At 36.9% G+C, this 27808-nt stretch overlaps 1 protein-coding gene across 6 annotated transcripts in view; it reads right to left on the reverse strand.

Annotated features, from left to right (window-relative positions):
• Positions 1 to 27808, reverse strand: part of RYR2 (ryanodine receptor 2) — a 777004-nt gene that overhangs the window by 387582 nt on the left and 361614 nt on the right. For all 6 annotated transcript variants that reach the window (XM_082407544.1, XM_082407541.1, XM_082407542.1 and 3 more), the window contains 3 exons: positions 25261 to 25360; positions 24461 to 24557; positions 3542 to 3616 (listed from right to left, as the gene is read on the reverse strand). In XM_082407544.1, the coding sequence (XP_082263670.1) occupies positions 3542 to 3616; positions 24461 to 24557; positions 25261 to 25360 (272 nt within the window). The remainder of the gene's footprint in view (positions 1 to 3541; positions 3617 to 24460; positions 24558 to 25260; positions 25361 to 27808) is intronic.

Below are 27808 nucleotides of genomic sequence, written 5' to 3' on the forward strand. Positions count from 1 at the left end.
TTAAAGTTCATTTACCAACAACAGCATGTTAAAGCACTTCTAGTCTGGTAATAGTGTATACTTTTTACCAGAATTTCTATACGGTATTCTGGATACCATGTTCAAATCTATTTAATAGGGCTCATATACATAAGCACTCCTCTCAAGCCACTGTTAGAAATGGAATGAATCTGACCAATCATCAGCCAAACTTTGTAAAGTCTAAACACATTTTCTTTAGCTCACAGGTCCAAAAGAAAAGAGGAAAAGCGCAGGAGAATCAAGGGGCGAGAAAATAATATTTCAGTAAAAACTGAAAATAGTTACAGTAAAGAAGTTATATAAAGCAGCTTCCTATATTATTGAAAACTGTTCCATATGTATTATCTATATTTACTTGTAATTATCTCAAAGAAATGAGGAGTATTTGGTCACCTGTCATGATATGTTAATTTTTTAAAGATTTGTAACACATAAGAAAGTGGAATTTTACTTAAAATACAAAATGCGTATTTATAATTGCAGTGATCATGCCCATTACAGAAACTAACATATATCCTACTTACAGTGTTCTTACAACTTTGTCCTGGGGTACAATACAGGAATGTGTTTTCTATTACATTTGACTCCCAAAATTAAAACTTACCTTATTAAAATGTTCATAATACTGAAAAACTTTTGACAACATTAATGTTATGTAAGTAAGCAATATAAAATATATAATTACTGGAGTACATAAATTATAACAAATACAAAGTTTGGGGCCTCAGTGGAGGAAAAAAAAACAAATGGTATCCCAAAGATTATAATACAAACATTGACCTTTGGAAATAAAGTTCTGTCATAAACATAAGCAGGATCTTTGACTATTAACTTCCTAAGTAAAAAGAAAAATTAATTATGTGGCCATTGCATATAATAAGACATGCAAATTAAATGCAATCTAATTTGTAAATGAGGCCAAAGTAGGTCAAAGATGCAACAAAATCTAAAAAAAAAAATTTTTTTTAATAATTACATTTGTTACATATGAACCTCCTGCTTTCCTACTGTAGATATACATCAAGGGTCATAGAGTAGAATTAAAACACCTCTCTTTAATTTTTTAAATGGTTGAAAAAATGGTTGAAAAAGTCCCTGATCCACCTGGGCTGTCAAGCCCCCTTGCTGTCATCTGGATTCTGAGAGGCATAGCTACAAACACATGGTGATAAAGTACCCCCTTTCATCTCCATTATTTGAAGAAGGCCCAGGCCCTTTCTATATATCAGTCAACCAAATTCAAAGTGAAAACAAACTCCAAACTTTCCCTTTCAAACTTCAAACATTAGGCAACAGCAGAGAAACAGAATTAAGACCACTGGATAGAAACACGTGCTGAATAATGGGGTTTATGTAATTGCAGTTCATCAACAACATTGTTGACAATAAAAAGGAACTCTTGTTGGGCTTTCAGGAGCTCTCATCCTTTTTTTTTTTTTTTTTTAAGCCTATAAATTGAGACAGATCTAGGTCCCGGTTTCCTCAAAAAAAAAAAAAAAAAAAAAAATCATTTCTTTAAGCACACAATTGTGAAGGGTAGGTAGATCTATAAATGTGAAAACACATCTGGAGTCCGTTTTTTAAAGGCAACAAAACTTCTCTAAATTTCACTTTTTTGGACTATTTCATTTCTCTAATTAAGCTGTCATTTTTATAATACACTAGGCAAATTACAAAAATACATGTATATATTTGAAATTCTTTTCCCTAAATTCTCTGAATAATTTATGAAGCACACAAAAGCGATGAGTTTTCTTCCCTTTCCTTTAAGTCATCTCTTCTTTTTCCATCACATTAAGAGGTGCACTTCCCATAAAATTTTACTTTTATGATTCACTTTGTTATAAAGTAGAAACTAACACAGCATTGTAAAGCAATTATACTCCAATAAAGATGTTAAAAAAAATTTTACTTTTAAGTTCAATGTTTATCAAAAGTTTTAATATTTCAGTACATTTGACCAACTATGAATTTATACAGAAGAAATTTAATATCAGCAATTAATTAAGAATTAATGGGGTTAATATAGAAGCACTTTTTTAAAGTCACAGACTTACAATCAGAGAAAATATAAAAAATAAATTTAATTTACATGCATTTTTTTTGTTGAATAGGAGTATGACACAGTGAGCAGAAAAGTCTTTCAATCATAAAAAAAAATCCAATTGGGGTACTATTCTGTCATGGGAGAGTAAAGGAAATATGATTTCAATGAGAAAGATGAATAACATATTTTTTCCACTGTTAAAGAGACCGTGTTCAAGTATTTTTAAATAAACAAAGATGGGTATTAAATCACAGCAGTACTTAAAGACAATGGGATACTTTTATAAGAGTGGTGTAACCATTTTATCTTAAAATGTCACTACTTATAATACACCGTAAGTTGTATTCTATGCATTTATTTAAACTGATAATGAAAAAATTTCTCTGTCAAGCCTAACAACGATCAAAGAAATACGAAGTTTTTCGAAATCACTGTATGGGCTATGTAAGCAAAAAAAACAAAAAGACAAAAAACTGAAGACCACTGAACCACTTTAATCATCAATAGATAAGCATTAATCTCGAAATATCAGGTTGACAAAGACAGCTATTCCATAGTAAGATAGTTGCCTACAGCCATCCATGAAGTCTGTTACCCTAAATTAATAATTTTTTAAAGTGTCATATAATAGGGAACAAATACATTGAAAACTTACTGATTTTTAGGTAAAGGACTGAAACTTCCAATCGTTTTTTTTTTAAATTTAATTGATATTTAAATTCTATTTAAAATAGTTCAAAATGACACCTTTACCATCAGTATTGCATTTACATAAAGGAACTAAAAGTCAATCTCTGGACAGCTTTTTGAAGTCACCAGAAAAAAAAAGGTCATTGTTTCTATAATGAATACACAGTGACTTGCTTGCAATCCACATTTCTCACTCAGCTATCAAGCTATTTGTAAGTAAAGATAGTGACTGCCAGTTATGACTGTGACATCTCACTCAGGTTCAAGTTTCCACTGTTTTACATGTGACTTTACAAGGTTAAACCCAGACCTGAAATGTGCGACAGGGTTGCAAACAATTTGTCCTGTCTCCAAACCTTACATCACTCTGCTCTGGGAGCCCTTCCTGCCAGGAGATGCACAGACTGGGACAAGACGATATTATAAAAACATATGGGAACATATGTATATGTATAACTGATTCACTTGGTTATAAAGCAGAAACTAACACACCACTGTAAAGCAATTATACTCCAATAAAGATGTTAAAAAACAAAACAAAACAAAACAAATGAGGCTAAACGCAAAAGCAGATGGTATAAAATTGTTGCTTACTACCTGGTGAATGTAGGCTAGTGAAAGATAAATAAAGGCAGGCGGAAGGTAAAAGAGGAGAGACTCTCCACTTTCTCAGGGTTTCATTTGCTTGCTGGTTGTTAGCATGACCATCTCACATAAAAGCACAAGAGCACTCGATGTACTTTGTACCCGGAGCGTCAGGCTGTATTTAGAAGTTCTACTTACGCAACTCTTAGCGTCTCTAGTCTCCACAGGGAACGTGCGTGAACAGATACAGCACCGCCTTCGTAATGAACAGTTCTGTTAAAAGAAATAAAAAGCCCAATTTTAACGGTGCATTCTTGGACTCAATTTTTCAAGCCAATTCAGGAGAAAAGTAAATGGGAAGGCTTTGGAGAAACAGTAAAAGCTACTTTTTGGTAGGAGACAATAGAGCTGGAAATAAAAATAACAACAGTGACCTGAATAAACATTTGATTTAAACACATTCCTTTGTCTTTTACTCCCTCTCATCCCCTTCATCCCCTTCTCCCTCACCCTGGCCATTTTTCTCTCTTTATCCCAGTGAATACTTTCACCATTAAACTTAAGTCCATAAATGTACTCCACTACGAATTTAGGTGTAGTTTAATATATTTCAACACATGCATATAATTATTTGCAATTCTAAATTCTTTCTAGACATTTAAAACATTTTAAAGAAATGTGAAAACACATTAATTTTAATGTTTTCATGACAATCTGTTAAGTGATAAGAGATAGGAAAATGTAAACATCAATAAAATGTAAATATCAACAAAAAAGTCACACACACACACAGAAATTTCTTTGGAGGTACATCACACATACCAAAATTCCAAAGCTCTCGTAATAACAATTTGTTAATATGCCAGACGTGATGCTAAGTAATGTATATACATTATCCAAATTGGTCTCTATACCATCCCCTTGAGATTGGTTTAAGGAAACCAAAACTTGTTTCCTGTTTCTTTCCCAAGTGCTCACCGTCTCCCTCTCCACTGGGTCTCTTCATCATCCAAACACACATAACCCTGTCCAGTCACAAACATAATAACGTGTGACCATATTTTCCTCCCCTGCTTCCCTTGCTTTTCTGCCTCATTACCACCTCCTCTTAATCCTCAGTGCACTCAATCTTGTCTGCAGACCCACTTCTCCACTGAGACAGATTTAGCTGAGGCCATCAAACGACCTTCATGTTCCCAAATCCAGTGGACTTATTTTTTTTAAACATTTTGGAAAACCCTACTGCTTTGACAGTTTTCCTAACAGCATTCTCGCCTGCATTCCTCTTACCTACTCAGATATTTTTTCTCATTCTATTTTTATTGTGGAACTTTTCAAAGACACACAAAAGTGGAGAGAATATTATAATAAACCCCAATACACCCAGCACATAGCTTCAACAGTGATCAATATAGGGCCAACCTTGTTTTACCTATAACCACAAGTTATCCTTTGACATACAACCTCCACATAAAACAATACAAAAGTATTTTTCTATACTTGATATACATATATATACATAATCTGTTTTTATGAAATACCCATTCACTGTTCAAATTTTCCCAATTGTCTCAAAAAGGTCTTTTGCAGATTGAAGTAATGCCATTTGCAGCAACAAGGATGGACCTGGAGATTATCATACTATGTGAAGTAAGTCAGACAGAGAAAGACAAAAATCATGATATCGCTTATATGCGGAATCTAAAAAAAAAGATACAAATGAACTTATTTATGCAACACAAACAGACTCAGAGACTTGGAGAAGGAACTTATGGTTACCAGGAGGGAAGGGTTGGGGGTAGGGATAGTTAGGGAGTTTGGGATTGACATATACACACTACTATATTTAAAATAGATAACCAACAAGGACCTACTGTATAGCACAGGGAACTCTGCTCAATACTCTGTAATAACCTAAATGGGAATAGAATTTGAAAAAGAATAGATATATGTATATGTATAACTGAATCACTTTGCTCTACACCTGAAACTAACACATTGTTAATCAACTATACTCCAATATAAAATAAAAATTTTTTTAAATGTAGCAAAAGCCATAGAAAACAGAATGATCAGGCATCCTACCGAGAAGCATGAGGTAATCATTCTCAGGTTAACTTGCTTTCAAATTTTATTCTTTTTTAATAATGAATCTACTTTTATCCATCAGGTCACAGGATGGGAAAAATCTGAATAAACTGTTCTTCAAGGAAAAAAAAATGTCTTTTTCTTTCTGTTGCTTTTTCAAATCAAGATCCAAATGAGATGCATAAATTGGTTTGGTGTCTTTATTTTATTCTAGAACAGTTCTCCCTTCCTCTTTTTTTTTCCTCCTTGCCATTTATTTGTTAACAAAAAACTGTATCATTTGTCCTGGAGTATTTTCTACATTCTGAATTTTGCTGATGACATCCTCACAGTGTTTTTTAACATCTGCCTCTAAGTAGTAGATCTAGAAATCTAGAAACTTGCTCAGGTTCAAGTTTGTGATTCTTCGGCAAGAACATTTCAGAAATTGGTGTTTGCCTTCCTATTACATCACATCAGGAGGTAATAATGACTACTTGTTTATCTTTTTACATTAAAATTGATTCAGGATCACCCTGATCCATCCATTATAACCTAAGAATTTTAGGTACATCAATGACCAGGGTCCTCAGTAGGGGCTTTTAATGGTGGTTGTGAATATAATCATGTGGATAGCTTTTAAAATCCTGAAACCTTGCCCTCACCACTGGCCAATTAAACCAAATCTGGAGTCAGGTGTTTTAAAAGCTCCCCAGCTGGTCGTAAGGGGGAGCCAAAGTTAGGAAACTATGGTCTATACCAGTCTCTAAAAAGTAGCACTACTGGCACTTTGGTCCAGGTAATTCTTTGCTGTGGGGGGCTGTCCTGTGCACTGTAGGATATTTCCCACATTCCTGGCCTCTACCCACTACATACCAACAGTAGCCATCCAAGCTGTGACCCAAGTTGTGGAGACATATATATATATAAATCTTAATATATAGAATATATGTTATATAAAAATACATTCATATATATGTGTGAATGTGTGTGAGTGTGTGTGTGTGTGTGTGTGTGTGTGTGTGTGTGTGTGTGTACATAATTTTATAGAAAGAATTTACTATAAGGAGTCTGCTCATGCAATCATGGAGGCTGACAAGTCCCAAGATCTGCTGGAGACCCAGGAGAGCTGATGATGTAAGTTCCGGTCCAAGTCCAAATGCCTGAAAACCAGGAGAGCCAATGGTATAGTCCCATTCCAAAGACTGACAGGTTCAAGATCCAAGAAGAATTGATGTTTCAGTTTCAGTTCAAAGGTAAGAAATAATTGATGTCTCAGCTCAAAGGCAGTTAGGCAGAAAGAGGTCCCTCTGATTCATGAAGAGTCAGCCTTTCTGTTCTATTCAGGCCTTTAACTGATTATATGAGGCCCACCCACACCAGGGAGAGCAATCTGCTTTACTCAGTCTATAGACTTAAGTGGTAAACTCATCTAAAAACACCCTCACGGAAACACCCAGAATAATTTGATCAAATAGTTTGATCAAATATCTGGATACTGTGTGGCCCAGTCAAGTTGACACATAAAATTAAACATCATAATAACTGAAAGTCCAACTTATCTATCTATATTTCTAAATCTGGAATTAATACCTACATTGTGAGTGATTCCTTTTTTTTTCTCCCCAAGATAACTACAGATAAATTCAGAGTGTTTCAGAACACTTGGATCATCCCAAAAACATTAGTTTGATCACTGAAGCACGAGCAAAAGATTTGCCTTATACATGAATTACAAAAATAACAATTAGGTCATTTTCAATTTACTTTTGTTTCTTCAACATAGGGAAGCCTTAAATTTAGTATATTATTTTAACACTGGACAGCTCATGATCAATTATTACTGCAGTACCACAGACAGCACCTTTTTTTTTTTCCTCCAAGTGAACTATTTTTTTTTAACATTTACCATATGACCTTAAAGCAATGGGGTAAGGGATGTTGTCATTAGTGTTCTACTTTTTGAACCCATACTGGTTTCTTTTTGTCCAGAGAGAGGCTAGAGTGTGTAACAAACGCTGAACAACAAAAGAGGGAACAAAAATAATACAAAGAAATTTAATCAGTCACATCCAATTTTGATGATGAATCAATTACACAAGTTAAAAATAAAGAAGAGTAGTTTACTGGCTTCTAAAGATTGCCGTGCCAATTCAAATGCTTATGACATGTTTATGTAGAATTCAGTAGGGACAAAAAAAGTCTTATCACTGTATTTTAGTTACTGCAATGCAGGGCAGTAAAATAATATCAGAATTCTTCATTTTTCCAAACTTGATGTTCAATAAATGAATGACGGACCACAGAACTAAATTCTCTTTTGAAAAATGTTTTTTTAAATCCTAATGAAATAGATTTTAAAAGTCATAATTGGTATCCATAGGAACTATCACGACTTTTTATCTCAAAAGAAATGTGCTGCTTTAATACATGTAGCAAAAATGATTACTTTTCTCCTTTTGTACACATAAGTTTATTAATTTAAAGTATCACTGAACATTCATAAACTCCATCACATGCACAGGCTAAAGAATAAAAACCATGTTATCATATCAATAAATGCAAAAAGCATTTGACAGAATCCCACATCCATTCACAATGAAAACTCTTAGAAAACTAGGAATAGGAAGGAACGTCCTCAACTTCATGAAGATCATCTATAATCACCATCATTCTTAATAGTGAGAAACTAAATAATTTCCCCCTAAGATACAGAACAAGGCAAGAATTTCCCCTCACCAACCCTTTTCAACATTGTACTAGAAGTATTAGTTAATGCAAAAAAACAAGAAAAGGAAAAAAAGGTATGTGAATTGAGAAGAGAGAGAAAAAAAAAAAACAACTGTTTTCTTTTGCAGATGACATGACGGTCTATGTAGAAAATCCCAAAGAATCAACAACAAAAATAAAACTCCTGAAACTAAGAAGCAATTATAGGAAGGTTACAGGATACAAGATTAATGGAAAGATTAACGGACAAACTCAACTTTCTTATATACCAGTGATGAACAACAGAAATTTGAAATTAAAACACAATACTATTTATATTACCACCAAAAGGAAAAGAAAGGTATATTTCTTACAAAATATGTACAAGATCTATATGAGAAAAACTACAAAACTCTGATGAAAGAAATCAAAGAGTAAATAAATGTAGAAACATTCCACGTATACAAACAGGAAGACTCAATACTGTCAAGATATCAGTTCTTCTCAACCTGATCCATAGATTCAACTCAAACCCAATCAATAACCCTAGGAAACTAATCAGTTATCTTCAAAGCAATTCTAAAGTTTATACAGAAAGGCCAAAGACCCAGAATACCCAACACAATATTAAAGGAGAACAAAGTTGGAAGAATGACACTACCAAACTTCAAGACTTACTATAAAGCTACAGTAATCAAGATGGTGTGGTCCTGGTGAAAGAGCAGACAAATAGATAAATGGAACAAAATAGAGAGCCCTAAAATAGGCTCATACAAATATAGTCAATTGACCTTTGACAAAGGCACAAAGGTGCTCCATTCCTTTCAATGAAAAAAGGATAGTCTTAAATAGCTAAAGTACAGGAGATTTTTAAGGCACTGAAACTATTCTGTATGCATTACAAGGGTGGATATATGTCATTATACATTTGTCAAAACCCAGAAAATATACAAAACTAAAAGTGAATCCTAATGTAAATAATAGACTTTAATTAATACTAACGTGACCATATTGACTCATCAGTTGTAAAGGAAGTACCACACTAAAGCAACATTTTAATAATAGGAAAACTGCAGAGGAAGGTCTGGAAGGGATATGTGGGAAGTATCTGTACTTTCGTTTTTTTTTTTTTTTTTTGTATCTGTACTTTCTGCTCAATTTCTTTGTAAATCTGAAACTCCTCTAAAAATTAATGCCTATTAAAGCCACAGTAATCAAAATAGCATGTTATTAGCACAAAAACAGATATATAGATCAATGGAAGAGAATAGGGAGCCCAGAAATACACCAGTGCATCTCTGGTCAATTAATCTATGACAAAGGAGGCAGGAATATACAATGGAGAAAAGACAATCTCTTCAACAAGTGGTACTGGGAAAGCTGGACAGCTACATGTAAATCAAAGAAATTAGAACACTCCCTCACACCATATACAAAAATAAGCTCAAAATGGTTTAAAGATCTAAATATACGACATGACACCAAAAAACTCCTAGAAGAGAACACAGGAAAAACATTCTCTGACATAAATCGTACCGATGTCTTCTTACAGCAGTTTCCCAAGGCAAAAGAAATAAAAACAAAAATAAACAAATGGGACCTAATCAAACTTAAAAGCTTTTGCACAGCAAAGGAAACCATCAACAAAACAAAAAGACAACATACGGAATGGGAGAAAATATTTGCAAACGATGTGACCAACAAGGGGTTAATATCCAAAATACACAAAGGACTCATACAACTCAATATGGAAAAAACAAACAACCCAATCAAAAAATGGGCCGGAGATCTAAAGAGACATTTTCCAAAGAAGAGTTATAGATGGTCAAAAGGCACATAAACATATGCTCAACATCGGTAATTATTAGAAAAATGCAAATCAAAACCACAATGAGATATCAACTCACACGTGTCAGAATGACTATAATCAAAAAGTCTACAAATAATAAATGCTGGAGAGGGTGTGGAGAAAAGGGAACCCTTGTACACTGTTGGTGGGAATCTAAGTTGATGCAGCCACCATGGAAAACAGTATAAAGGTTCCTTAAAAAACTAAAAATAAAGCTAACATATGATGCAGCAATCCGACTCCTGGGTATATATCCTGAGAAAATAAAAACTCTAATTTGAAAAGATACATGCACCTCAATGTTCACAGCAACACTATTTACAAGAGCCGAAACATGGAAACAACCAAGTGCCCATCAACAGATGACTGGCTTAAGAAGGTGTGGTATATGTATACAATGGAATACTACTCAGCCATAAAAAGAATGAAATATTGCCATTTGCAGCAACATGGATGGGCCAAAGAATATTATGCTTAGTGAAATAAGTCAGACAGAGAAAGACAAATACTATATGTGATCACTTTCATGGGGAATCTAAAAAATAGTGCAAATGAATCTATATACAAAACAGAAACAGACTCACAGACACAGAAAACAAACTTATGGTTACCAAAAGGGAAAGATGGGGAGGGACAAATTAGGGATATGGCATTTAACAGATACAAACTATTATACATAAAATAGATAAGCAACAAGGATTTACTGTATAATACAGGGAATTATATTCAATATGTTGTAATAACCTATAATGGAACATAATAAAAAAATAACTGAATCACTATGTTGTACACCCGAAACTAACACAATATTATAAATCAACTATACTTCAATTTCAAAAGTCTTAATTTTTAAAAATCACTTATTTAATGATTTTTTAAAATATTTATATACTAGGAGAAAGTATACTAGGACTATACTAGGAAGAAAATGAAGAGGATGATTATAAAATTTAGCCACTTTTATGCTTTTGTTTTGAAAAATATCACATTTTACTAGATTTAAAAATTTTAGGTTGGCAGTTATTTTCTTTAAGCACTTTTAAGCTTACATCCAATGTCTCCAATTGTCTCTTACTTGAAGTGAGCTGTAAATCTTACTGTTGTCCCCTTAAAGATATCACATATTTTTTCTATCTGTTTTTAAGTATTTAATTTTGTGTTTACTTTGCAGTACTTTTAGTCTGATGTAAGTGCGGTTTCTTTTCATTTGTCTTACTTAGGGTTCATAGTTCTTGAATCTGTGGCTTAATATACTTAGTTGTGGAGAATTCTTAAGCAACTGTAATAAACATTGCCTGTGCCTTGTGTACTTGCAAGCACTCTTTTTCTTGTTCTCTGTCTCCCTCCTGCTTTTCTTCTCCTGCTGCCTCCCTCCCTTCTCTATCCTTTTATTTTGGAACTCCAAAACATGTATGATAGACCATTCATCATTTATCACGTATTTCGTATGCTCTTTTTCATACCTCCCAATCTTTTGACTATCAGTGTTTCAGTATTAGGTCAGAATATTTCTTCTGACCTTATTTCCAGTTCAATAATTCTCTTTTCAGATATGTCTAAGCTGATATTAAATCTATCTGTTCTAATATCAGTTATTTCAATTTTCAGTTTTAGAATGTCTATATGACCCCTTCTTATAGTTACCAGTTCTCCACCAAATTTATTCACCTGGTCTTTTAATTCTTAGATCATAATAATCATAAATATTTAAAACTCTACTTGTGATAACACTATTATCTGTGTATCCATGACCTGTACGCCTTTTTCTATAGTGTGTGTTTGCCTTTGCTTTTCAGGTGGGTCCTATCTTATATACCTGTGCTGTATAACAAAGAATCTGGCTGACCCATGCCCCTGGTTCCTAGAAGGGAGATTCTAAACCCTTGGAATTTCCCAAGTGATATAAGTGACTATGTTTTTCATGAGCCTCTTAGATCACACCTTCATTTATGGTAATGGGGCCACTCGTGGTGGGCCCCTAGATAGCTTCAGTAAGAGGGTTGGCCATGCTGGAAAGACAAATAAGATGACCAGAGGGTTGGAAGTTTGATCCAGCCTGACCTCTGAGGAGTGAAAGTGTGGTGGAGATTGATTAAATAATTGAGTACATGATTGAACTCAAACATTCCTACATAACAAAACACCAAGAAAAACACTCTAGGACAAAAGCTTGACGGAGCTTCCTGGATGATGGACATGATGATGTGCCAGGAGGGTAAGATATCTTGATCCACAGGTACAGGGAATAGAAACTCTACATTTGAAACCCTCCCAGACCTCGCCCTATACATAGCTACATCTGGCCCGATTTGTAATCCTTTATAATAAAACTGTAATCGTAAGTATAGCACTTTCCTGAGTTCTTAAATCTAAAGGGGTTATGGGAACCCCCAAATTTGTAGCCAGTTGTACAGTAGTACAGATGGTCTGAGGACCAGCCCTCTCCTTGTGGCTGGTGTCTGAGATAAGAGCAGTTTTGTAGGGAACAAAGCCCATAATTTGTATGATCTATTAATTCTGGGGAGTTGGTGCCAGAACTGCACTGCAGTACATCAGTCAGGGCTGAAACAAAATAGTGTGTTTAATTTTGATTATTAGATACGGTATATGTAAAATACAGAAATCACTTGAGTTCTTTGTGTTAGTCCCCCACCCACCAAAGAGGTACTTTTGCTTCTCGCAGGTAAAGTAATCTAGGGGCACCAGCAATCCCACATCATCTTAATCCAAATGGTAATTAATATTATTTGAGGCTGAGTTTCAATACTTGCAAGGGCTGCTCTATTTCCAGTTCATCACTGCTTCAAGGGCATAGTTCTCTGAGTTCCCTCCTAAAGTGCCTCTTCTTTGGTGGGTCTTGTACTACCACTTTTGATCCACTTGCACTCTGATGCTTCCAGCAGCTCTGCCCCACTTCTGAGCCACTCAGCCACTGCAATCCCCTGGAGAGAAGAGGCTTCCTCAGATGCCGAACTCACTCCTCCGTCTCCTATTTTGGGAACCTGGCTCCACACATTTTCACTACTTTTTTAGCTCTCAATTATCTTTGAACAGAGTTTTGGTTTTTCTCAGAGGGAAACATGGCTTGGAATAACCTCATCTACTATTGTTATCACCATCACTTCAAAAAATTCTCTTTAAAATACAATTATTTTCAACTTTGAGTCCATCAAGCTAGTGCGGAATTCAAGCACTTATTATTGTTGCCGGAGTGGTACAGTAATCTCGGACCTTGGGGAGTAAGCCCAGTTCATTTGTTAGATCTTCTAAGTGCAAGGTCTCTACTTACATGCTCCTGTCCAGTCTGAGGGCTGACGCTTTCCATTCACTTGAGAGGCTCAGGACATTTTGCTCAAGTGAAAAACCCCACAGCCATTGCCCTCTGAGTCTTGCCATCTCCTGATAAGCCAGGATGAAGTGGGGAGTAGCAAGTTGTCAGGAAGCAGAGTACTGGTCAGCCTGAAAGTGGAACTCAGAAAACTCTGCTCCCTCCCCAGTCTCTATGAATGTTTTAAAAAAAATTTTTTTTAAGATAACCATAGATTCACATGCTGTTGTGAGAATACAGAAAAATCCCTTGAACATCTGTCTGGTTTCCCTTAACAGTAATATTTTTCAACTATAATATAATAGTTACATATATACATAACCTTAATAGTTACATATGTGTAACTATTATATATGTAATATCTATGTAACTAATAGTTACATATATAATGTAACTATTACATATACATGTAACTATGTATTACATATATATATGTAACTGTTACCTGTATATGTACTATTATATACGTAACTATATTTTAAAACTATAGTATAATAGTTACACATATATGTAACTACACATATATTCAAGTTACATATATATGTAATTGAATATATATATATATATATATACTATAATGGTTTTTCAGTGAAGATATTGACTTTGATACAATCCCCTGATCTTATTAAATTTCTCCAGTTCTGCTTATATTCATTTGAGTATGTGTGTGTATTAAATTCTATACCATTTTATTAACTGTGTAACTTCCTGGAACCCCATCATTGTAAAGGTCCTACACCACAAGGATGCCTCACATTGCCCTCTTCTAACTAAACCTACCTCCCTCTCGCTCCCCTCTCTTGCTTCCCTAACCCTGGATAACCACTAATCTGTCCTCCAGTTCTAAGATTCATTTCAAAAATGTTATAAACATGGACTCACACAGTATGTGATCTTCTGGGACTGACAATTTTCACTCAGCATAACCGCCGGGAGACCCCTCCCAATTGTTATGTATCAATAGGCCATTCCTTTTTATTGCCGAGCACCATTCCATGCTACGGTTGTACCGCAGACTGGATAACCATTCCCTTGATGAAGGACATCTGGGCTGATTCCAGTTTTCGGCTTTACACTAAGTATTTGTGAAGAAGTAGTTTTGTGAACACAGTTTTTGTTTCTTTGAGATAAACACCCAGAAATGCAACTGGTAGGTCGTATGGCAGTGCATGTTTAGTTTTTTAAGCAACTGTCAAAACGTTCCCCAGAGTGGCTATACCATTTACAAGCAATTTATGAGCGATCCAGTTCCTCTGCATCCTCGCCAACATTTGGTTACCAGTATTTTGTTTTGTTTTAGCCATTCTGATAAGTGTGTAATGATAGCACCTGGTGGCCTTGTATTTCCGTAATCGCTAATGATGCTGAACATCTTTCCCTGTGCTTACTTGCAATCTGTATGTCCTTTCAGTGAAACCGCCGTCCATGTTTTGCACCCATTTTCTAATTAGGTTGTTTGTTACTGCTGAGCTTTGAGAGTTCTTTCTGTATTTTCAGATATTTGCCCTTTGTTGGACATATGATTTGCAAATATCTTTGGCCAGTCTATAACTTATCTTTTCATCCTCTTCACAGAGACTTTTACAGAATAAAATTTTCTCATTTTGATGAGATCAATTTATTAATGTTTTCCTTTCATGGACATGTTTTTGATGTCAAGTTATAAACTCTATGATCTCAAAGATTTTTTCCTAAATGTTTTACATTTAAGCCCATGATCCATTTGAATTAGATTTCATATCAAATGTGAGGTTTGGGCTGTGGTTCATATTTTTTTTTTGGCTTATGGGTGTCCATTTGCTCCATGTGAGTGTCTTTTAAGTCTGTGGGAAAATCCTTTCTTCTCTTCTCTTTCTGTCAGAGGGAGTCTCTCTCTCCCTGTGTGCAAGACACTAAGCATAACAACCTCCTTGGATTTAGTCTTTAGGGAATAAAAGTCAGGAAGGGAAGTGCCTTCTAGAAAAGTTAAGCTTTCTGCCAACTCTCAAACCTCCCCTGAGGAGAAAAGTGCACTGGGACTTCTAGCTGCTTAAGTGGGGAAAAATAATAGGAAAAATACTGGGAGAAAACATACGTTAACATCATAAAAATTACCTCGCAGGCAAAAGTTTTGCATGTTGGCAAGTATGTGAGTTCTCTCTGAAAAAAATCTATAACATACATCATACTGTCAAAATATCCACAAACCACCCCACCCATTTGTTTAAATCACTGTCTTCAAGGCTCAGATTCCTGCTGTAGGAATAGGGATTCTTCCCTGTGGAGTGACGCGAAGTCAAGATGCTTCCAATACAGAAGGCTCTTAGCCAAGGATGTGGGGACTCATAGGCCTCAGAATAGTGTTCTGTTCATTCAGGTTGGTAGGCTGGTTTCTTCCCCTCCTGGATTTGCAAGCAGACAATAATCTTTTAGGAGTCACGGAAATCCTACAAACGGGGACCTCAAACTCCTCTGAATTAACCAGAGCGGTTCCCGAGGCAGGCATCACACTGCTCTCCTTAAACAACCTACAAGGAAGTGCATGACTTTTTTTTCTCCATTAATTTCTTTCACAAACACAAAACAATCAGCATGTGTGTGCAGATTCCCATATATTTGTCACTCTGTGAAAGGGGTACAAAAATGAATGATACAATCCTGGCTGAAAACTAAACAGAATAGATGAACACACACACCAGTAAAGATAATAAATGGCAGTATGTGATAGATGCCATTTACCTGGGGCAGTTAGAGACACAGACAATTCTACTACCAACACATCCTCAACCAAATTAAGTTCTGTGTGGTGATGTATTACCAGACCCTGGCTGTTGAGGATTCACCTATGAATCCTTTGAAAAACAGAAAAATTACTCACACACAGTTTCCAATGAGAGTTGATACTGAATGGCAGGTTCAAAACAATTATGGGGAAGAGACGCTTGTTCTACTAACTTACAGGCTGGCAAAAGTATCACCTCAAAATCCAAGGTCAGCACAGATTCCTCCTTGTCTAATCCTCCTCAACGGGTAGAATAGTAAGATACGTTCTCTACGATCTCATTTTTTTATAGCCAGCACACATCAAAATGCCTAGAACATACAAGCCCTCAATAAGCTTTAAAGGAACTGAAAAATAGACCCAGGATTAAAAGATTATTGCAGAGAGAAATTATCAGTGTTTCAGTTTACACATTTTCTCCGTAGAATTTCTGCTTGCACACCAGTCTACTACGTAAGGGCCTAAGAGAGTGTTTGGCTGAGCAGCTAAGCCCCAGGCAAGCTCCCAGGAACCTCTTCATAGTAACAGAGAAATCAAAAGTATATGCCTGTACAACACTTAGAGAAGCATCACGTATTTACTCAGGACTGAGTCTGTGATATTTCTATTCAAGTTGCTGCACAAGGGGAAACAGGTATTGAGACAGGACATGGACGGGCCTCAGGCTGAGCAGTTTCTCCCCTGTGGACAAAACTCCGTAATAGCAGAAACTCCATAAAAGCAGGATGATGGAGGAGGCTGGGCCCTGCCCAGGTAAGAGATAAAAGACCCCATAATCATCATCCTTGAAGTCAAGGAGACCTTCCTGACTACATATGTGCAGAAAGGCTCCTTGGAGGTCAAAAAGGGAGGCAGCGCCACCCCACAGTAAGTGATGCCAACTGCCAACTACCCATAGGCCTCTTCGCTAGAATCCATCTTGGCTAAGAGACGTGCACGCACACAGAGCAGGACCCTGAGGGAGACCAAATACGGACTCAGAACCAGGCAAAGCAAGATGACTGGTCAAAGGAAATCCGGAAGAAATGCCCCATAACAGTGATTCAAACTACCACAAGGGCGAGACTCTCTCTCTCTGAGCCCACCCGTCTGTCCATCCATACATACTGTACTCTTTTCCCTCCTAATAAACACTTCACTTTCTTCACTGCTTTCCACCTCTATGTGGAAATTCATTTCTATGCAGCTGATGGGCCAGGGCCTTGTCACCGGCCACTGGTCCCTGGTGGTCTAGTGATTAGGATTCAGGGCTCTCACTGCCCCTGCCCAACCTCAATCTCTGGCCGGGAACTGAAATCCTGCTTCAAGCCGCTGCAGGCCGAGGCCACCCGAGATCACTATGTTTTGAGATGTCACGTCTGCATAAAATGTAAATGAATCATCGTGGATTAAAAACAATAACGTCCTTACACTCCGAATCCATATTAAAAATCTTATAAATAGGACCAGAGCAGAAAAACAACAACAAACGTTTGCTACTTTTACTTTTCACTCCGTACGGAATATAACACAACCACAGAGGAATTTGGAAATTAAAAAAAACAGGACGCTTTTCTTTTCTTCCTGTGAGATACTGCTTACACCTATATTAAGTTAAGAAACTAAACGTGCACCAGTAAAAGCGGTCTTAAATTTTCACTGAGAAAATAACTGGGAGATTTCTCTCTCTTTCTCAACGTTGATTTTTAATCTATTGTCTCTTGCCAGTCACTCACTCTCAGTGCATCCAACATCTCAATTGGTTTTTTTTTTCATTTTTACTGTTATCCAGTGGCTCCAATTTCTGTGAATATTTTTAATCCTTTGCCCTCAAAGCCTGTATTTTGGAAAACAGTGCCTTCTAGCCCAGTCGTTTCTGGAGAGCGTGGCTCTAGACCAAGTCAGGCTGCTAAATGATGACAACGCTGAAGCAAGGCCACGGTGCTCTCTGCAATCAGCAGGGAGGTTAAGTTTAGGGGGAAGACTGCATCTCTCTCCAGGGAGAAGAGGCAAAGAAGAAAAAAATAGCTCTCCTTCATGTGCTTACTCTGCTAGCGAAACTATTTGGGAAATCTGTCCTATCCCCAGATGCAGGCTAAAGAGGTATACACGGGACAGGAAGAGAAGGAAGAAAAGTTCTTATATGATAACCTGACCGTTTTGGAGCAAAACAGCGCAGCTTCAGAAGCTTGCGCTGAGGTAGTGACTGAGGGCGTACAAACCCTGCGGGGTATTAGTCATCCAATTGTGTATGTAGACATAAACCACACCTCTCCTTCTAAGCCAGACTGAGAGACACTTAATTCATTAGATCAAACCCATCTCATGCCTTATCAATTATTCACAAGTAAAGCTCACTGAATCATAATATTAAAAGGGGCATGAAGGCAAAAATATTGTCATGCATACATACGGCACGGCTTTTGCCTGCTGAGTCACATTCTGGAGAGCAAATGTAGCATTTATTTCCAGACATTGTCAGGAACAATGACTTAATGCTCCTGAGTTTGAAAGAAACAAGACAAAGCAAGTATATGCCAAGAGTAATGCCTGGTAAGATGGAAACAGGACAACTTCTCTATCCACACTCAAGCCTGCTTGCGTTCTCTCTCTCTCTCATACACACACACACACACACACACACACACACACACACACACACACACACACCATCAGGTGTATTTTATCTATGCATGCATGGGTTATGTGTGTGCATTTATAAACAAGCATATTTAAGTTTTTATTGTTACATATCCTCACTAGAATGTAAACTCCTTGAGAAAAGAGACTTTGTATCTTTTTAGATACTAACAACCCAGCACCCAGAACATGGTGGTCATTCCACAAATTTTTATTAAATGAATACAATTACCTATGAGCTATGTGGTAAAAACTGTTTTAACATACAAATAATGCTTTTCAAAAAACGTTCCCCTAATACCGGTTTCCACATCAGAGATCTCACATAATAACACTCCCCTAACTCATCTTTCTTAAAACTTATTAATTTAAAAGTATGACACACTTAATTCAGGTAGTGCATATTTAATCCATTAGTAAGCGTGTGTGCACATAAAGTAAATGCCTTTGTTGACATTTTATTGTATTCACATAAAAATGGATGGAAGTAATAAGGTGCAATCCAGAGACAGAATCTAGAACAGAAAACATTCCCCATATAAAAGACTTCATGCTTGAAATGAAAACTGATAATCAAGTTTCAAGGCTCCAGAATGAAATCTTTTTTTAAAGCAATAATTTAAAAGCTGTGTGGCATCCGACAGATCTCTTGCCAAGTAGCAGAACTTGTTTCTCCTTAATTTATCCCATCTCACTATTTGAAAAGTTTGAGAAAGAACAAAGAAATTACAATTCTACAGTTAACGTTCCGTGCATTTCTCCCTTTCCCCCGCCTGCTCACAACGTCTAGAGATGATGATTTTACAACATTTATTGTTGTTTAGACCAGTTGTATACTGGTAATTTTAGAGCCACACATCTTTTCTAGAAAAATCTCAAGAAATTTAAAATAAAACCATAGTGATGCTTTACTTCACGAACATGTCAGAATTCAATCCGTAAAAGCAACATGAGCGGGAAGTGTGGGGAAAATATATGTTTAATTTAACTTTGGTAGGCTTCATTCTCCAATTCAATTCCACTTAATTGAATGGGACAATATATGCTTTTCATTCTGGGGGGGTCTGGTTAACACTCCCATGAGAATGCACCGGAAACCACAAACATATACAAATCTAAGTGTGAAGAGGAAGTTAAAGATCACTCCATCAGAGAGAGAACAGACTTGTGGTTGCCAAGGGTGGGTGGGGGTGGTGGGGAGGGATGGAGTGGGAGTTTGGGGTTAGCAGATGCAAACTATTACATATAGGATGGATAAACAACAAGGTCCTACTGTAGAGCACAGGGAACTATACTCAATATCCTGCAATAAACCATAATGGAAAAGAGTATGAAAAAGAATGTGTATATATGTATAACAGAATCACTGTGCTGTACAGCAGAAATGAACACAACATTGTAAATCAACTATACTTCCATAAAATAGATTATAAAATAATAATAATAAAAGATCACTGCATCGGTATCTAGAATTACAGTACCCATCGTTGAACTGCGTTTTCAACTGCTACAATTATAGTTCTATTATGTACATTCAAAACTTGTCATGGGAAGGAGGCATGAGCAGATTGACAAATCCACTTACTAACCCAGCATTCACGACCAAAATGGTCCTAAATTACTCAGAAGCGACTGTCACTTCTGGCCATCTCCTTAATCAATTCCACTACTTCTTACAACAAACCTAATTTGACTTTAGTTATTTAACTTTAATAACAGAATATAATTGAGTGTAGCCAGATCATAATTACAGTGAAGAATTATGAGTTAAAAGAAATCTTCATATATTTCCCTGGAACTTCTCCAGCTCTCAGAAAGTCAAATTATTTTTATTTCTTTTTAAAAAATGAATCAAAATACATTTTTAAGGTTATCATTATGTGTTTTCCCCCCAATACAGATTCACATCAATTAAAGAAAGGCTGCCTCCTGGCTGTACAGTCCTTTGCCTTCCCCTCATTCTGTAAGACATTGAAGTGACTTAGCGTGAGGACAGGGGAAGATAAAGAAATTTCTACACACTGATATTAACAAGACCTGAAAGAAGATAGGGCTCTATAAATGTAAAATTTAAGGAATTACTTGTATCGTTGCATGCAAATAATTGTTCAATCTCACTGTGTAATCAAGACATAGATAACTTTCAGTCTTAAGCAACATCCCTCAGGCTCCTGCTGCCTATTTCTGACTCATTTTCTCCCTCAAGTCATGAGGGAGAAAGGGATGTCATGAGGCATGTCAAGTCTGACACCCATTTTAATCTAATTTCACCCGTGTAAACATGCCGTACAAGGGGCACTAAGGATGTGTTCTTACTGACATCACTACCTAGAAAGAGCTGCAATATGTTCATCTGAATACATATTGAGATTAATTTGACACAGAAATGAATAACATTAAATCAAGAATAATACTGGAGGGGGGCGGGAGCAGCCTTCAATATGCATGCAATGGGAAAGCGGACCCAGAACAATACCAAACTGTCTTTGACATTTCCCCTAGTTTTCTCTGTAATAACCAGCAACGTAAAGAATTACAGCAATGTAATAATAACCAGCAGGAGAGATGATCATACTAAGCGAAGTAAGTCAGAGAAAGACAAATACTGTATGATATCACTGACACGTGGAATCTACAAAAATGACACAAATGAACTTATTTACAAAACAGAAAGAGACTCACAGACTTGGGAAACAAACTTATGGTTACCAAAGAGGAAAGATGGCAGGGAGGGATAAATTAGGAGGTTGACCTTAACATATACACACTACTATATATAACATAGATAACCAACAAAGACCTACTGTAGAGCACAGGGAACTCTACTCAATATTCTGTAATAATCTATATGGGAAAAGAATCTGAAAAAGAATAGATATATGTATAAGTATAACTGATTCACTTTGCTGTACACCTGAAACTAACACAACATTGTAAATCAACTATACTCCAATATAAAATTAAAATTAAAAAACAAATAAAAGGCATCCCCCCAAAAAAACCAATTAGCAGGAAATCTGCTCTATAAGTATCATGTTTAATAAAACCCCTCCTTAACATACAGACTCTCTAATGTGCAGGAGAGGTGGAAAACTGCAGTCATTGCCCGCGAGCTTAGTCCAAGAAATCTGGGATCTATCTGACGCTGAATATTCACATTTGAAAATGAATACACCCAACTGTTAAAACAAAAACTATGCTCATCCATTCCTGGCTTCTAAAGCTTAGCAAGAAAGAGGAGTCCTTCCCCACCACTCACCTACCACATTCATTTCAAAACAGAAGAGGGTTTTCTTTGATATAGTTTAGCGTCTCTTCCCCTAAAATCTACGCTCTACCATACTTTAACCCGCATGCCCAGGGTCCCTCAAATGTTTCCATATCTGACTAAATGCTGCTCTTCTGTCTAAACACTAGTGATAAAATAACAACAACAATAATACATTTGTTGATCTCTTAATATGCATCAAGGTTTTACATGCATTTTCCTACTGAACCTTCACAACAATCCCATGAAGTAACAGCTAACATTTAAGCCGCATTTCACAGAGGAGAAAAATCATGTTTAAAGAAATTAAGTCACACAAGTCACACAACTATTAGTGGCAGAGGCGAGGCCCAAACCCAGGTCTACAGCCCATTCTCTTAATTACAACTCTCTACAGTGTCTGTAGAAAGAGCAGACGGGCTCAAAGAATCACTTCGTTTCAAGTGTTTCGTATAACAAGTCAGAGACTAAAGATCCAAAAGACTATGGCACAGCCTCTTTTTGCTCCTAAGTCTCTATGATGATATTATAGCATTGAACACATCTACACCCCAAGCCTCCTTTGGGTTCCATAACTAACTTCCCTGGCTCTCCATTTAACTACCATTCTGCCTCTCTTGTGCCTTTTCTTCACCTGTCAGTGTCCTAAATATCAGCCTTATCTAGGATTCCATCCTCAGCCTCCTCTCTAGTTAGTCTATTCCAAGGCTTTGCAGCCTTTTAAAGCAATGCTCAAGTTGCTAAACGTAACACTATACTCACTGTTCCTCCCTCTCTACCTAGGGCTCCCATTCTTTCAACTACCCCGTGCACTTGTGATTTATATCCAACCCAAGCTTTGTCTACGTTAAAGGCTCAAAAATTCCAATTTCCCATAAACCCTTTATTTTATTTCTCAAAGATCCTCTGCACTCACCAGTGTCCAAAATCTCACTCAGTCCTTTGTATCAAATCTGTACATCTCCTACAACCTTTAACACCATCTCTCTTCCCTAGAGTCAGAAACTCTAGGGAGTTTCTCGCCCTTAAATCTGATACATTCTCTCACCGACCACATAGAGTTCATCCTTAAACGAGTCAATCTGACCTGAAATGTTTCTGGGCCAGGCTGTCCTATTCTCATGGCCACTCTCCAGGATAAGCTTCTCCTTTTCTCTCACATGAATGACTTCATCAGCCTTCTCCAAGTTGGTTTTCCTGCTCCAGAATCTCTCCACCTCCGGTCTAAGTTCTTCTTGTTCAGCAGAGATACTCTTTTCAAAGAGATCTGACCGCGTCACCCCCCTCCCCACACACCCCTTCCCAACTATCTCAGGGTAAAAGCCAACCCGTGGGAATGGCACTAAGGAGCCTTCAAAAGCTGACCAAACTATTCCCTCCTGTCTAGTTTCCATGCTTCTTCCATCCTGCCCCTCATCACTCTGGAATAACTGCAATTCCTAGTATACACTGCATCCCTCTGAGTCTTCTGTTTGGAATTAATTCCTCAAATAAACCGTCTTTTGAATTCCCTCTCATCTTTTGTATAAACCCTATCAACACACCATTAACATCTTCTTCCTAACCTACTAAAAGCAGCACTTTTCGTTTAGGGAATTTTTCTAGGCTCTGCATTTCATGCTTCACCATAAGCTAGGTCTACCTGGGAGAGGTAAGACTAGCACCCAGGTCTCAGAGTGACTTTTCCCAAGATTAAGCAGCTAATTAAAGAAGTATTAACTTTCTAAATGTTCTCTGTATCTTTCTTTAAATTACAAAAATAAATATTTATCAATAATAGTTACCTAAGTGATATGCTAATATTATGAGAAACCTCCATTAAAAGACTTAAAGCCACGTAATAAATCACCCGGATCATGCCTTCTCTCACAATAATCGCTTATTTATGCATTCCACTTACCATATTCATCCATTAATTTGTGAGGCAAAATGGAACACTCAAATCACCCTCAATATTTTTATGGTTTTGTATTATTTGTGCACTTTTCCCCGTGATCCAGGCTACTGCCATCTTGGCCCAATGCCAAATAATATTAACACAAGAGAGGTATTAAAATCACATAAAATATTAGGGAAAATGCTCAATTTTATTATCTATCTCAGTAAATGGGAGGTAACAGAAAAAGGTCCTAAACCTTTGGGCAATTTGAGAAGTCTGAAACTGAACTGGAGACTAAACATTCCAGAAAGGGGATTCATCAAAACGAATGAACATTTCACGAAGTTTTAAGTAGGTGAATGTGTTCATTCCTCCCACTCAGGTTATTGTATTCACTGCTTCTCACCATGTTTTAATTATACAAGAATTTTCTGCAACTCTATTCATAGGTAGTCAAAACCGTATGTGAGAAAAAAACTTCAGAGGAGGCCAGCAATGGATCACTTCAGTAGACAGATGAATGACAGTGGCCCACTTTCTCTTATGCTAATGGCCTGAACAGACAAATCCTTAATTTACAAAACTTATATCAAAACAAGAAAATGCAAGGCTCAAGGCGCTGGGCTCAGGTACCAACCTTCGCTGCTCTTCACCGTGTTCTCCCGAAGGGACCGTGAGGCATTCATCCATGTGTCCGTGAAGCAACCTGAGGACGTCACCACCAATCAGATACCCTAGAAGGATTGAAATGCAGTCACATTTGAACTGTCATCATCAGATGTTGACAGCTGAACAGATCATCGGCTCCAATCTCCTATGTTCATAGACAGAGACACAGAAGTCCAGCAAGGCTTAAGTACCCGGCCAAAATCACAGAGATGGATGGTGCCACCTCCCTGCCACCTCTGAGCCCTGGGTTCCCAAGTCCCACAGTTAGTTCCCACTATTATACGTGACCTCAGCCTCATAAAACCCTCCACTGAACATGCAAGCCTGGATAGGCTCAGATTTGAACTTACATAAGTGAGAACAACCAGAACACACAGATATTTCCTGGGAAAACCCTGATGTACAAGCACTGCTGTGATCCAGTTCTAAGTCACGCACCCTGGAAGATGAGAAATCTTGACAGTAGCCTAACTAAGCAATACCCTGAGGCCAAAACACTGGAGAAAATAACCCCTAGAAAGCTAGCATGTAAAACACACACAAAAATAAGCTAAAGCTGATGATAGCATAAAAATAAGAGGAGATAAACCTTAACACAAACTTCACTTTTAAATAGCAATTCAAATGAGTTTCTTAAATGTCATGTATCTGCATTACAGAATATTTTGACACAAACAGCTCTAATTAATTTACTCGTTATCACAAACCCAAAGATGACTGTCAACTCTGCATCAGGGACCAGCCCCCTAATGGAAGTGGAGTTCTTACCTTGGGCTGCTTCACTTCCTGAGCTGATTGGGGCCACGCTCCAGAGGGTCTGCTGGAAAGCGGCGTCCACGTGCAAGCTGCCGTTGCCATAAGACAAGTGCTGCATTAGAAGCAAAAGAAGGCATCACTACAGGCTCTGGATAAGTCTCAACATGGAAGTGCTTCTGGCAACTCAAATTGAACGCTGCCAACATGGGACTGTCCACAGAGAGCCTCTGTTGCAATCCCGTCACTCAAAAAATGAAGAGACTAGTAGGAAAAAAATTAGAGTTTATATTTGACTTTAGGTATTTTTCAGCTTCCTTCTAAGAGTTACTACTTAAGCCACTAATCCGAAAACACAAATAAAATAAATTTGTGAAAACAGACGATTTGTTTTAAAGGCTTATTGATGAGCAAATTTGTACAGATAGTAGGCCCTTACCATTAAAATTATAATTAAGTTTTTACATATCACACTGTGACAGTGTGTTGACAGTGACGTAGGTTAAACCTACTGGACTAATGTGTTAGTTTCATGGGGTCCTTTAGGAACTTTTATCTACAATCTGATGTAATAGCCATTAGATGGCAATATTTCCTAATAGGCATCAAAAACCAAGACAATACATGTCCTTCAAAATGCAGACATTACAAATTTCAGATGTTCCTTCTTAAGTCAAATGTATTAAAAGAACATCATATTTCACATCTTTGAGAGCCATAATTGATGAGTTCTGAAATGATAAGTAAAGAAAAACAGAATTATGAGTACAGACAAAAGACTTGCTTATTTCACTAACTATTACCTGGCTGCTGCTAGAATTTCAAACATGCAAAGAACAACCACCTTTTTTCTTGGAGTCATCTGAGTAAACATCACCAATATTCCTATAATGTTCCTGCAACACTTTCCAATGCTGATGACAGCCTAAGCTCTTAAAGACTTCAACTGTACTAGAACTTTCCCAGATATCTGACCTTCCTAGTTAGACAAACAGCAGTCAACAGCATACAGAGTCACTCTGGTATGTGCCACAAGCCTTTCAACATCCAAAGGTCTCTTCTGCCTAAATATACTAATCTCAAGTCACCAGCAAAGGTAGGCATTTCATTTTCTTTCTCTTAAAAACAAAACCCAAGAAATTTGTGACATTTGACATATATGTAATTATCTTATCAGCAATTTTCCAATCAATAAGATTAAAAGTGGATGCATCAGATTTAGCAATAACCTGTTGTCACCTGTTGTCTGTCTTTTTACAACCTCCTTTCTACCTGGACCTGTCTGTCATTCTTATGCAAAAATCCAGCTAAGATGTCTTTAGCTGGATGAATTAATTTCTTCCCTAATATATTAAAATTCTTTAACTATTTACAAATAAATCATATGCCATCTGCTTCCACAAACAAGAAAAGTGTATTTTCCTTCATAAGCCTCATCACAATGTGATCATTTAGTGTATTTTTCATTCTTCCTCTTGTAAGCTATCTGACACAGGCTCACAACTGTATCCCTAGCATCTAGCAGGGTTACTCAATAAAGAAGTATGTGCAGAAGTGAACCAAACCTTTAAAATCAAAGTAGCGTAAACTTTAAAAAAATATGCTAAGTTAGTCCATAAATGTTCCTATTTCAATGACCTGAGCCAAAATAACAGCACATACACACCAAAAATAAAAAAAAAAAAAAGAAACCTGTAAAACCATATAGATTTTATCAAACCATCAGAAGACGATTCAAAATATCAATGCTTATATTTTTACTTTTGAATTCAAGTGAAAGCTCATGCCATATTACGATAAATAGATTTGTTCATTCATCCTTGTTCACTGAATATACTATGTGTAAAGCATTGTGCTAAACATTAATAGAACACATTCTCCACCATGAGGGTGCTCGTAAGCTAGAAAGGAAAGTAAAATATACCCACAAAATGCTGTGAGTCAGTGTTTTGAAAATGTTAGCTGAATTGTAATCAAAGTGCTACCGGAACTGACAGAAAAGAACACTTGGACCAGCCTAACTGGAACAGAGTTCATTGTCCTGGGCCTTGAGGACAGGTGGTATTTCCACAGCAGAGATAGGGTTCCATGTGGGATGAGGCATTTGAAGAGCCAGTAAGATCATCTGGCCTGAGCCTCACATTTATATACTTAGAGATGCTGCCTCCAAAAGTCTGTACATACACTGAATTTGGGTAAGTGTATTAATAATGTTAATGCACTAAGTGTAAATGTTTTTTAAAATACCAACACTTTTATAAACTAGTTTGGAGATTTTCATTCTTAATACACCAGAAACCTCGTAATTGGAAGTGGCCTGGGCTTTTTTGGTGCTGTAGGCTCTAAGAAGGGAAATGGTACCCAAAGGGGCAGAGATACGGGAACATACAGCACAGCAGAGAGTTTCATCTTTGGGGCTTACAGCATATACTTAGAAAGAGAGTGAGAGATAGGCCTGCAGACAAAGCAGGTGTCAGATCAAGGACCTTATAGGCAATAAGGAGCTACTGCAGTGAAAAAACAATGCGGGGGGGAGGACGAAAATGTAATCTTCAAATCATAT

The sequence above is a fragment of the Balaenoptera borealis genome (genome assembly GCF_965194805.1).
Source record: "Balaenoptera borealis genome assembly, chromosome: 10".
NCBI lineage: Eukaryota > Metazoa > Chordata > Mammalia > Artiodactyla > Balaenopteridae > Balaenoptera > Balaenoptera borealis.